Here is a 14,008-nt window from a genome sequence, read left to right as displayed (position 1 = left end):
ACCACTGACCATGCTTCCAAGCAACTACCTCATGCTTGAGCAATAGTTATTTGTGTTCAGAAAGAGAATGAACAGGGATGACATTTAGCCAGTACTCCTACTGTAATCCTACACAGAAGATGTATGGATCATGTGGAACAAAGGAATAAAGATTCCTAATAAGGGAATTCGCTCTCTGAAACTTCCCACAATTAGTGAAAGGGTAGCCTCGTTTAATAAAGCATCCTGTTTCAGGATGCATTACGAGGCAGATCTCTGTAACAGAGCCTGTGTACCCTGTCCCTTTCAAGTAACAACCAGAGAAGCTGATTCATACTAATTTCAAGGAGGGTAGAGAGTGGCTTGGGAAACCATTTTTTTTTATTAACTTGTTTTATTTTTATTTTTTTTAAATTTACATCCAAATTAGTTAGCATATAGTGTGACAATGATTTCAGGAGTAGATTCCTTAGTGCCTCTAACCCATTTAGCCCATCCCCCCTCCCACAACCCCTCCCGTAACCCTCAGTTTGTTCTCCATATTTATGAGTCTCTTCTGTTTTGCCCCCCCCCCCGTTTTATATTATATTTGTTTCCGGGAAATCATTTTTTTTAATTTTTTTTTTTGAGAGACAGAGAGATAAAGCATGAGCAAGGGAGGGGCAGAGAGAGAGGGAGACACAGAATCTGAAGCAGGCTCCAGGCTCTGAGGTGTCAGCACAGAGCCTGACGTAGGGCTTGAACTCATGAACTGCGAGCTCATGACCTGAGCCAAAGTTGGCCACTTAACCAACTGAACCACCCAGGCGCCCCTGGGAAACCATTTTTTAAAGCTGAAACAGAGGGTGATGATTTCTTCAAGAGGTTTCTTTTTCCTTCTTTATCATACCATTCAGTCTTTTCCATCCTACTTTTATCACCAGCCATTGGATTCTAAGCTCCATTATCTACACCTCTTCCAGCCAAGAGAATCAACCTGACACAAAAAGCTTTGCCCTTCATTCCAGATCTGTGTGTGACCTTGGTTTAATGCAGGAAGAAATAGAAGTTAGAAAGGCAATGGGGAGAGAGTCACTGACCCATGGAAAATAAACCTGGTGTGCAGACTGTCACCTAATCAGTGGCAGGAGAGGGTCATCAGAAGGGGGCATACACTCAGTACACTGAGATTGGCCCTGCTGGGGGGGTCAAAGCCACACCTGCCATTATGTCAGGCCCAGCAAAAGCCACATCAAGATGTCCCTGCAGCAAACCTGCCAAGATAAGTGGATGATGAGGAAGAGAGAAAATAAAGAACAGGTTGAAAGAAGAAATAAACAAGCAACAGAGGCCTCAAGGATAGGGCTTAAATTAAGCAGCTTTACCCACAAGCTCAGATCTGCTATTATATTTTATGATTTTAAAAATACCTCACAATTTTTCAGGTGCAGAAGGAAAACATGTTAGTTAAATGGAAGGGAAAATTAGCCTTTTTTTTTTCATTGAACACCAGTTGTGATGAATTTTAAGCTAGCCTTTATTTTGTAGAGGACTTAGTTTTCCTTTGGAAAACCATTCCCTATTGAGGGAATTTTGTCATCATTCTCTGGAACTGATGCTCGTAAGGTATTTTTCATGAGGAATTAGGTAGTGTTCAGAGATCAACATCGTTTCTACCTCTATTCTTCTTCCTCTTATGAGGTTGGTGTGTGATTGAGAATCCTGGGCTCTCTTTTAACGGTCCCTGGGAGTGGGAAGAACAGTTGTTCCTGTTGACCCTGAAAAATTGGCAAAGGGGGCTTGGGCCAGGCCTAATTTAGCTGGTCTTAGAACCCACCCACTCCAGAAAATATACACCCAGAGAAAGAATCCTCTTCCGCAGCTCTGCTAAGCCAGGTATGGACACCCCCATCGCGGGACACCTGATCATTTGGTCAGTCTTTCTACGTGACCAAATGATCAAGTAAAAAGACTTAACCTTGATCATGAGGCTCCTTCCCTGGATGCTAAAGATCCATATGCTCCCATGCCAACATGGAAGCCACAGATGCCATATGCTAAATATAATGTAGACATTGCAGAATGGGAAAGGGACAGAAGTAAAGGCCATTGGCAAACTGTTTCTGCCCTGCTTTCTACAAGCCATTACCGAGAGAGAGGGATTATAGCATCCTCACTTGCTAATGGATGCCTTTCTGGGTAGCATCCAGGCTCATTCCTGGGGTAAAGGGTCTTACAATTTAAAAGGTAGGAACAGGGAAAATCATACATCTTATGGGCCTGAGATCTGAAGGTCTTGTTGCCCAGGACTAAACACAAAGAGTTAGATCTGTGACTTGAATATATAACTCAGCTCAGTTTACCTTACACCTCCATCTATAACAACAGAGGATTTATGCTTCATGGAAAGTTCTTTGGGATGTCTAGAAGAAATCTGTTAATGTGATATCACATCTGGGAACCAAAGAGACCTGGAGTATTCCTCACTGCTCAGCAAGTCACAAAGGCTGAAGGAGAAGAAAGGGAAATCATGGCTTAGTCACAAACCTTTTCCTGTCTAACGGGATTTTCCTGATGTTTCAGAGCTTGTATTTGCATCCTTTCTCTGGAAGAGGCATCCATCCTCCTGCCTGGGCTGCACAAAGCAGTCTGCTCTGTCTAGTGGCCCAGAATCCTCTTCCTTTCTCTCAGACCTACTGGATTTTTTTTTTCTTTTAGTTTTATGGTATTATTAACACTAATACGATGTGCACATAAGCAGTCTATTCATTTTCTTCGCTGTGCAGCCTGGCATCGGGGTTGGTGACTCTGAAGGCCAGCTGGGCTGCTCTTTCCACAACAGCTCTGTGGCTCTTGGAGGAGGCATTGTGAGCAATCTCTGCACAGTAAGATTTGTTGCACATCAGCCACAATTCAAGCTTCTTGATGCTGTGGACTAGGAACTTCTGGAACCACTGGCCAGCATGTGCTTTGTTTTCTTGTTGCTTCCATAGCCAACGTTGGCCATCAAGATCTGGCCCTTGAATCTTCTGCACATCCTGTCGTCAATGCCTCTAGGGTTCTGCCAGTTGTACTTAATTTTGACACATCAGTCTGACTGGTGCCTGATAAACTTCGTGGTCATCTTTTTAACAATCTTGGGCTTCACCAGAAGTCCGAAGGCAGCCATGATGCCAAGTAAGAGATGGCAGAGGACGAAGAGTAGGGATACTGGATCTTTAGAGAATAACTGAGTGGCAAAATGAGGAGTGGGAAAGCAAAGCTGGAAGCTTCTTGAGTAACTGTGCTGTGTGACACACTTTCTTTGTGTTCACCTTTCCCTTCTCCTTCTGGCCTTCTTTCTCCCCAGCCTCTGACAAGAACTAGGGCAGTGCTTCTCACATGGAGGCTATTGTACCCCCAGGCAACACTTGGCAAAGAATGGAGAAGGTTTTTTTAAGTTTATTTATTTATTTTGAAAGAGAGAGCGCACACATGCATGCAAGCAGGGAGGGGCAGAGGGGGAGAGAGAGAATCTCAAGCAGGTTCCACGCTCAGCGCAGAGCTTGATGCAGGGCTCAATCTCACAACCGTTGAGATCATGACCCGAGCCGAAATTAAGAGTCAGACGTTTAACCAACTGAGCCACCTAGGCGCCCCGAGAAGTTTTTGATTGTCACAATTTGGTGGTGGGGTGTGTAGTGCTACCAGCACCTGGCAGGTAGTAACCAGAGATGCTGCCACATACATCCCCAGGGCACAGGACAGCCCCCACCACAAGCAGTTATCCAGCCAAAATACCATCAAGTGCCAAGATGGAGAAACCACACGCTAGAGTAGAATTTCCTTTAATAGCTGATCCCTTGCCCAGCAGCATCCTACGCACTCAGCCTTTCAGACAAGGTGTCTGTTCAGAGAAGGCCTGACCTGGATTTTGCTTGCCCTGTGTCTCTGGGGTTCAGAAGAGGTAGAAATTTCCCTTATTCTGACGGAGCACAGAGCCAGGATCTGGGTACTGACTGCTCTGTGCCAGCCTGCCTGCTTGCATCAGAGCCCAGGGTTCATGAGGCAAAAATCGTGGCCCTACGTGGGCCATTCATTTTGATATAAAGAGCCCTCTGCTCCTCAGCCACCCAAAGGGAAGGGAACTCAGGGCACCCACATCATGGCTGAGCCCAGTGTGTCTTCTGTGGGGAAAGGAGGAGATAGTGCCTTCACTCCGCCACGTGGTGTTACAGCTTCCATGCCAACGTATCCATTTGCATGCACAACAATCTGTCTCTTGGTATAGCAGAAATCCTAAACTTTCCAACAATCTTGGGGAAAATCTCCTTTGCTTGTCAAAGGAGACCTTACTTATATGATGTAAACATTATGGTATGAAATCCTTGACAATCTTAGAATGACACAAGAAAAGCAATGCAATATAGACTTAAAATTCCCTTCGTTTTGTGTTTTTGCATCATTTTGAAATGAGATTTTGTTAGCTGTTACAATTATATTTCTGTGATGTCTTTGGGAGGGAAGAACTGTTCTGGGGAAATTAACAGAAGAGTATGATGAGATGGGCTTGGATGTTTATCCTCATTCTGTAAGGATTATTGATTAACAGTCCACACTGTGAACTGCAACTGATTTTGTCTTGGTGCAAGTGCAAGGCATTGAATGAGTTGAAATGAAAAGAAATGTGTTCTCCATCAGGATAGAAGTAGGATTTTCACAGAACTAATGAAGAATGACCACACTCACAAGGTGGGAAGGAAGGCAACAATTTCTCAGTTCTTAAGAACCGCTTCAAAGGACTCCCAGCAAGAGCAGAATCAATCGTGGTTCTCTTTAGCTGACAGATTTGGGGTGTGGAGGGGTGGCATCCAACCTGTGGTTGGGCCCGGTGCTCCTTTCTCTGGACCCTCTTAGCCTGAGGATTCAGTCTGAGTTTGAGGATTCAGTTCGAAGGATAACCAATACAATGGCCTTCTCCTGTGTCCCAGGACGATTCTGGGTCAGTGGAAATGAGGAATGTTTCTTGCATGTGAAATGATGTTGATAATAACTAGAAAAGTTAACTGTGTGTTGCTGTTACTTTAGGTGGCGCTATATCTAACATGTATGCCATGCTGATTGCACGCTTTAAGATGTTCCCAGAAGTCAAGGAGAAAGGAATGGCTGCTGTTCCCAGGCTCATTGCCTTCACATCCGAGCATGTACGTGTTTCTGTTCTTTCCAGGTTTAAGGTTTTCATCTGTAAAGCCCAAGTGGAAGGAGTCCTATTTGGAAACGCTTTATCCCCAGAGGTTCTCTTCCTAGAAGATACTTCTTGGGAGAGTATTTGGAGAGGGAGCAGCTGAGTGGTACGATGGGAAAAGCCCTTTCTCTTTGAAATTTAGGAAAACCTTCATAGAGAAAGCAGAATGTTTTTACTTCTAGTTCCTACCCTTCATTTTTCTGTAGTAATGTTGCATGTTAGGGGAAGAGGGAGAGGAGAGGCCAGAGTGACTATGAGCTCATTTGGACAATTGATGCTGTGCCTACATAACTCAAAACTCCAGTATGTCCTATTGATACAATCTTTCTGTATGAAAATTCTGATCAGATAGTCAACCCTAATGGTGTCTTGAACCATTTAATGCTAGTCTTTGGGAGGCTGAATCAGAGATTTTTATCACTGTAGAGAAATGGCCTAGTGGTTATATCTATCATATCTCATCTCTGGGTCAGTTCTGTCCCAGCCAATCACAGGCTCCTGTGCTCTGCTATGTAGTTATCCAGGTGGGGTGCTGAGAGCTGGGTCTTTCAGCTGAATGCCACAGTGTGGTACTCCATATTCTTTCCATGGCTTTAGAAGAGTTAATGCCATTCTCCCTACTGTTGCAGGCACATTGAAAAAAGTGGCCCACCCTATTTACATAAGCTAAACAGCATCAGTCTGTTAGGCCTCCAGCTTACTCTCCTGTGCAGAGATGGGGCCACACACAAGCTCAAAGCAGCTGTTTGAGCAAAATCTTGGTTCCAGATTCTCCCACCAATGGGCCTGCAGCAAACCAGAGGCTGTTCTCAACAGGCATTAGTAAGCATTACCAGCCATGTAATTACTGAGATTTTCCTTTCACAACCTCTTCCTCGAAGTAGCCTAAACTTTGGGAAACAATTGCCTCAAGGAAGATCAAGAAGCCCTCTCATGGTGGGGGAAATAAAGAGATGGGGATGGAAGAAGGGTCTATAGGGAAACTAGGGGCTCCTGTAAAGAGACATCAGTGGGGAGATGCAGGGAGTCATAGTAGGAGTCAAGGCACATCTCCTATGGAACTTTTCTTTTTCTTCTTTAAGTGGTGTGTGTGTGTGTGTGTGTGTGTGTGTGTGTGTGTGTGTGTGTTCATAATAAGGAAACAAATGGCAAGTACGACTGGAAGCCAGTGAATACAATTCACAATTATAGCAGTGGCCATGGAATCAAAGGAAACTAGTGATTTATGTTAACAAATGATCTTTAGCATCTTGTTTTTAATCATGTTTTAGTATTTTGTTTTGCTCTTCCTCAATTTGCAGAGGTCAAATTTAACAGAGAAGTCCACAGCCTCAAATTACCTGGTGTTTTACTTCCTATTGCTGCTAAAACAAATTACCACAAACTTAATGGATTAAGCCAACATAAATTTATTATCTTATAGTTCTGGAGGTCAGAAATCTATGGGTCAGGTAACACTGTGTTCCTTCTGGAGACCATAAGGGAAAAATCCGTTTCCTTGCCTTTTCCAGTTTCTAGAGGCCAGCTGCCTTCCTTGGTTCATGGACACTTCTTCCAACTTCAAAACCAGTAAAACATCTTCAAATCTCTCTCTTCTTCTCTCTCACTCTCTCTCTCTAACCTGTGCTTTTGTCACCGTATCACCTTCCCTCACTCTGACTCTCTCTTCTTTCCCTTATAAAGACCCTTGTGATGACATTGGGCCCACCCAAATAACCCAGGACAATTTCCTATCTCAAGACTCTTAGTTAAGTCACATCTACAAAGTTCCTTTTGCCATGTAAGGTAACATATTCTTAAGTTTTAGGGATTAGGATGTGGACATCTATTCAGGGAGGGCGTATTCAACCTGTTAAGCCTAGTACCCCACCATGAGATAATTTTCATTTCTCAACTTGTCCACAGATAGAAAATCATGATATAATTTTTTCCAATTACTATTTCCCTATAGTATTGTGTCCCAAAATAGTTAAATGTTACTCTGGTCTCAGCCTCAAAAAATTCAAATGATCTTATATTGGGCATCTTTTTATTTTGGCTTCCATGCTGTTTGCACAACCTGAAATGAGGTTGGTCGACCAGCAAGCTGTACTATGCTGTCTGGTGTCTGCATGAATTTCTTGGCTCAAGTTTCATGGAAATTGACTTAACCTTGCCCAGAAAACCCAGGTCATGTGGTGTAAGAATAATTTTGCTATGCCTTCTTTTTTTGATATTGCAAACTTAGAGTCTACTTCTTCACTTCTAAGCAAAAGAAAGGTGATTCAGCTGTACAATTACCATTCAATTTTTCCTCCTCCTTCTTTACCTCTATCCATGCATATAATTATGAAAGAACATTTGAATTATGAACCTTTCCTAAAATACCAATTGGTTCTAACTCTAGGCTTATTTTTTGACAAGATGAACTCTTTTTCTTTCTTTTTAAAGAAAACTTTTTAGCATTTATTTGTTTTTTGAGAGACAGAGCACAAACAGAGGAGGGACAGAGAGAGAGGGAGACACAGAATCCAAAGCAGGCTTTAGGCTCTGAACTGTCAGCACAGAGCCCAATGCGGGGCTCAAACCCATGAACTGTGAGATCATGACCTGAGCTGAAGTCAGACACTTAGCCAACTGAGACACCCAGGTGCCCCAGATGAGCTCTTTATCTAACGTATGATACCTTATATATGATAACTATTTGACAATTTCCAATACACTTGCAATATACATTAACTCATTTGACTCACACAACAATATCATAGGACAGGTAGAGCAAAGACTGTTATCAGCATTTTTTAAATGAAGAGGCTGCAAGTAGAGTCAGGATTAAATGGGTTTCCCAACCCCCAGGTCAGTGAGCTCCCTGTCCCACTACCAATGTAGAAACCAGATTAAAATATTCAGCAACAACATTTTGTATGCCATATCTCATCAATTAATTTAATATTTTATACTTTCCCAAATAAAATTTCCACCAAGTGCTTTTTCTTAATGTGAACGTGATGCTAAATTGTTACTGCCCCTACCAAAACAAAAAATACCCTGCAACCTTCCTTATTATCTCATAGACCTGGGCTGGAGGGGACTTTCAGAGTTCACTTAAGGCACTCCTATGTCTTATTGAACTCTTGATCCAAACCATTCTGTTCAGATAAGCCCTTAAAAGTGAGCCCTACCCTTGAAGCTCCAGGTTGAGAGGTAATGTGACCCCTATATCTAGTTCCTTTGGGCTTTAAACCTCAGGGCGATTCCATCCCATTCATCACTTAGTGTAGTTCCTTCCAGCTTCGGGCCAGGCCGTATATTCCCTTCATCTTTTCAGGTTTTACAATCACCTTGTCTCCACCAGCCCCAGAAATAGATCCCCACAGGCTGAAGACAGAAGATTACCAAGTCATGTCTCAAATGCCTTTTTTTTTTCCAGGCCAAACAATTGCCATCTTTGCATGGAAGTTCTTTCCTGAGTCCCTTACCTGCAGGGAGAAAGGATGAGTAGAAGAGCTGCTTTGTGGATCCCTAGGGGCGGGGGTGGGGGGTAGGACAATGGCTATGGCAGAAGCTGCTTTAAGTATTATCTTTCTTCATGTTATTTGAGAGTTTCCAAGGCCCAAGACTTTTGGAGACTTAAATGAGAGCCTCATAAAGCAGTCACCGTGGGGTGCCTGGGTGGCTCAGTCAGTTAAACATCCAACTTTAGCTCAGGTCATAATCTCATAGTTCGTGAGTTCAAGCTCCACATTGGGCTCTCCATCATCAACCTAGAGCTCACTCCAGATCCTCTCTCTCCCTTTCTCTCTGCCCCTCCCCTGCTCACTCTCTCTCTCTCTGTCTCAAAAATAAAATAAACATTTAAAAAAAAAGCAGTCACCTCAGCTCCTGTAATGTAGGAAACTCTATATAAATGTTAGGTAACTTAAAAAAAAAAACTATTTGTAGATGAGGAAACCAAGTCCCAGAGGTGATAGATGCTTTGCCCAGGGTTTCACAGCCAGTCAATGACAGAGTCAGATCTAGAGTATCAGTTTCCTGATAATCCCAGTACCGGTCTTTCAAATACTGGGTTGGGTGATCTCTACACCACTCTAGCTGGCTGCTCTAAATTCACGTGGTAGCATCCTTTCTGAAATCCTGTTTTCCCCATGTTAGTTCTTCTAGTGCTAATATAATTTTCTAATCTATTGAGCCAGTTACTGACTTTTCTTCTAGTCTGAGCACTGAGTTTAAAACTTGGACCTGTGTAGAGCTATAGGGATAGAAATGACATTAAGAAAGTCTTCCAGCATCCAACCAGAAACATCACACATTGAGGAAGGGAAGGGTCATCTTTTGTTTTCTAAATGATCCACACTGTCTCGCTCTTTTGTAACCCACAGAGCTACCCGTCTCTTTTCTGGATGCCAACCCAGACTAGAATTTTCCCATGCTGATAAGGAGGGCAAGCTATTAAATTTTTGTTTGTCCAAATCCAACTGTTTTCTTGAAATTTTGAACAGGGCTGAATTAAACAAATAATATTGCTATGAAGAACATTAAAAGAAGTAAATATATCCACTAAATTGAAATAAGAGCACATAAGCAAAGAGTTCTAAGATTATTTTCCTCCACAATATGGAATCACAAAATCTCAGAATTGGAAAGGATCTTAAAGATTGGCTGGTTCAATACTCATCCTTTGCTGAAATCTCATCGTTGTCACCAAATCTTCAGTGATAGAAAAGCTTGGCAAAAATTAATCTGATGAGTTTTAGGTCCTTTCTTGAAAGTAGGTTTAGAGGGAAGTTAAGACTCTAGCTCAATAATTTATATCTCTAGCTCTGAATCCTTTGAAAGCCCAAACTGTGAGCTTCATTCCAAATTTCTCTTATTTCCTTGTGTGCAACAAGCTCTTCCAGAAAGAATTTCAGTGGAACAGCATAATTGCATTTAGGAAAACTGTTCTTCAAATCATATTACAGGTACTGGGATCTTTTATGCAATGGGCACAACTCACTCCACTCTTTACAACTAGTCACCAGTGTTCTGCAGAGCCCCCTCATGGCCTCAGCCCACTTTGGGAGGGAGATGATTCTCATAATTGTTTCGAAAAATGGTTTTCACATAAAAACACTATAGGAGAGGCTTCAATTCAAAAAATAGATGTCCTTTATGTTTAAAAAAAAAACTAAAGGTGACCCAGGCAGCTTGGAAACAGACAGCTCCCATGTAATGCTCCCATTAGACAGAAGCTTCACCTGACAGAACTTCAGGAAGTGAAACTGTGAGCTAAAACCAGTTTACCTTTAGCCTCTGCATTCCTACTTCCTATTCATTTCAGGGCCATCATCACCCCTGTGTCATTTTCTCCCTCTACTTAATCCCATGAAAACCTACTCTCAAGAAAGAGCCTGAGAGCCCTGTAAATGATTCGTAAAACCTAAGTGCCTCTCCTGGGGTATTTCTGTTGCAATAGGAGACAAAAGAAGGGGTCAGCAAGGCACAGGGCACCATGGGGCAGTGGGATGTTTTCTTTATACCTTCCTTCATTCACTCAGTGCAATATGTGCCAGGCAATGCCTCAGGTACTGGGGAGGCAACAGTGAACAGAACAGACCCAGTGCCTGCTCTCAGGGAGCATATATTGTACTGTGGGGGAAGGAAAGGACAGGGGTCCGGAGGGGATAGTCACACTTCTCAGTGCCCCAGAGACCACACTGAGTGATCACTGTAAGGGAAAACATGCTCAGTGCTGATGTTCACATTTGTCACCAGCTGTCATCCTTGGATCTCTTTTCATGTCAACTGAATCTCGATACATATTATTCTTTTCTTTTAGCACTTACTTAGAGCACAAGCTCACAATGGGTGACTTCACACTGTAGAACTATAAGTGATAAGGTACCAGCTTCCCGGAGGTGCCTTGTATGCAGATCCATATCACATCAGAATCACATGGAGTCTCTGAGAATGTGGTTGGGTGATCCCCTATCCTCCAAATCCTTATAATTAGAAATCAATGAGGTGGTCTCACAGAGTACAAGCTTCTTTGTAAATCAGATGATTTAGAAAGTAGGATGCTCTTTTAAGGCCACTTGATGAGTAGAAGCAAGGACAAGGACCCAGTCTAAGGCAGAAAAGGCTATCATTTTCATCAAATCTCAGGATGTATAGGGGCAAACCAGTAGGTGTATGGGAGGAGTGTGGAGAAAAAGGAGGACAAGGGAAAGACTGTTGCTCCTATAATTGCTGAGCAGGGAGGGGTGTCCAAAACATGCGGAGGGGTCAACGAAGCAGATTTCAGCTCTTTTGTAGGTTGGGCTTCACGACATATTTGTTGGGGGTCCTGCTATGTAAGGCCCCCCATCCACCTCTGTTTGGTGTTCCTCCAAACATGCTTCATTCACTCCACTCACAAAGGGGTTCAAGTCCAAGGACAATGAATAGACCTTAGAGATAGAAGATAGAGCTTTTGACAGAATGTCAGAAGAGTCAAGAACTGACATTTCCAACCTAATGTGTCCTTTTTCTTTCCTTGTTTGAAGTTTTGAGTTGCTTCTTCCCAAAATGGCTGATCTGGCTATCAGGGCCTACAGCAGCTTCCTGCTTGGGAAGGACCCCATCTTGGGCCCTTTGGGATGGATGCCAGGAAGATCTCTGGACTTGCTTTTAGAATGAGCTTTAGATTAGAGGTGTTGGGGTCTATTTAGGCCACCATCATCTGGCCCCAATCACCAAAGCCACACCTCAATATTGGGATTTGTGGCCAGAGATTTGTGTCAATAAATAGTAGACATTTTTCTGGACTTGTTCTCTGAGCATATGGTCAAATTTGATAAATCCGTGTTAACTATATACTACAGCTAAGTCCTTGCCCTCATGTAACCTGTGTTCTAGTAGGGGACAGATAGTAAACTAATAAATATTTGCTTTAATGCCACATGCTGACAAGAGAATGGGGCAGTAGTGGGCTGTTTTACAAGATGCTCATAAAAGGTCTTTGTGGAGGTGATATATAGCAGAGACCTACATCGAATGAGGGAGGGAGCCATATAAATGTCTGAGGGAAGGATTGCCCAAGAAATGGAATGGCAAGTACAAAGGCTGAGAGGCAAGAACAAGCTTCGTGAGCACACAGAAGACTAAGAAGACCAGTGCTAGCAGTAGAAAGAGCAAGAGGAGGCAAGGCAGGTGATGAAATAGGGGAGGTAGCAGGGGACTGAGGGCCGTTTTAAAAATCTTTGTGTCCGTGAGCTTAGCAGAAGCTTTCCCTGAGGCCCTGTGGTCCACTAAGTAGTTGAATCTGAGTCTCCGTTAAAAATTTGGATGTGACCAACAATGGCTTGACATAGTTATAATCAGGTTTCCAAGCTGCTTATCTAAATTGTAATAGAGGGAGAGAAACCAGCATGTCAAGAGACTGAAGTGGTTTGTCTCAGAGCTTTTCCCTATTCACCTTATTCTCCCACCATCCCTAAAGACAGAAAAGATTTATTGTCCCCATTACTGAAGGAAGGAGCTGATGTGTACCCTCTAGTCATAGGGCTAGATGGAATTATGGAGCTCATGCCCCTGCCCCAGCCTGTGGGCTCTCACCCCCACGCATTCTTACTCTGGATAATCTTATCCTACCCAAGCCCAGAAAGCCAGCTTATTTTTTAAATTACAATTATTTTATAACTATACAACCCCATGGTTACTTGCACATATTTTATTTATTTTATTTTATTTTGTTTTGAGAGAGAGAGTGTGTGCATAAGTGCACATGAGCAGGAGTGGGGCAGAGGGACAGAGAATTTTAAGCAGGCTCCACACCCAGTGCAGAGCCCTATGTGGGGCTCAATCTCATGAACACCAAGATCATGACCTGAGCTGAAATCAAGAGTTGGACGCTTAACTGACTGAGCCACCCAGGCCCCCCTATTTGCACATATTTTAAATGTCAGCTGAATCATGTAGCCTGTATCTAGATTACTTGTGATTTTTTTTTAAAAAGGATAGAGAAGTTAATCTCCCATCAATCTTGGATTTTCATTTTGTAAAAAAATAAAAATCAGATGGGTTTTAATATCTATTACCCAAATAGAAATATGATATAGTTCTAAATAAGCCCTAGATTCTAGCAAGTCTATTATTTTTCCAAGATCAGGGTGGAGGAGATACGGGGGATATTCATTAACTCATTCCCCAGCCATTCTGTTGATGAAAGACTGATCATCACAAGAGTCTTGATGATTTGGGGACACATCCGAATCCTTGTAGCTTTCAATTTTTGTTCACAGCTTTACCTTCTGAAGCCACCCAGAACCATCTGTCCCTTTCCTCTTACCTTGACACAGCCCTTCAGATATGAAGGCCACCCATGCCACATGTCCTGGTTGCCCTCTGCCCATGAACAAGCATCCTCTGAGCTCTCTTCAAACACCTGGTTTCTGGGCTCCTCAGCTCCCAGCATGCTGCTCTGCTGTGGTTCATCAACAAGTAGGTCCATTAAACATGTGCCAAGGATTAAAAATGACTCCCCATGTGTTCTCACCAGCACAGAGATGTGCCATTTAAGCTGTTTTCACTGTTTCTTCCTCATTAGGTAGTGTCTTTTTTTTTTTACCTCTGGCTCCTTGCTCTCCATGGTCCCTTGCTATTTGTGGATAACATCTAGTGATTTCCCTGCTCTCTTTCCTGAAAATGTAAACAGGCTCAGTGTTCGGTACCTAATCTTCTTTTTCATGCCTCATATCCCTTTTCGTTCCCCATCTTGAAGCCTTCTATTTGGGCATGTGTTTTTTCTTTACTTGTGTGGCATTTGCTAGAGTGATCAATTATCCTAGGTAATTGCCCTTAATTTGAGAATCCCTATTCTTTCTCATT

At 42.8% G+C, this 14,008-nt stretch overlaps 1 protein-coding gene and 1 pseudogene across 1 annotated transcript in view; one reads left to right on the top strand and one right to left on the bottom strand.

The window, feature by feature from the left end:
* GAD2 (glutamate decarboxylase 2) overlaps positions 1-14,008 on the top strand; it is an 82,490-nt gene that overhangs the window by 8,848 nt on the left and 59,634 nt on the right. The window contains exon 7 of the mRNA XM_058681671.1: positions 5,026-5,141. Within this exon, the coding sequence (XP_058537654.1) occupies positions 5,026-5,141 (116 nt within the window). The remainder of the gene's footprint in view (positions 1-5,025; positions 5,142-14,008) is intronic.
* Positions 2,175-3,127, bottom strand: LOC131483483 (large ribosomal subunit protein eL32-like; annotated as a pseudogene).

The sequence above is a fragment of the Neofelis nebulosa genome, chromosome 8 (assembly GCF_028018385.1).
Source record: "Neofelis nebulosa isolate mNeoNeb1 chromosome 8, mNeoNeb1.pri, whole genome shotgun sequence".
Lineage (NCBI taxonomy): Eukaryota > Metazoa > Chordata > Mammalia > Carnivora > Felidae > Neofelis > Neofelis nebulosa.
This window is presented reverse-complemented; position numbering and strand designations above follow the sequence as displayed.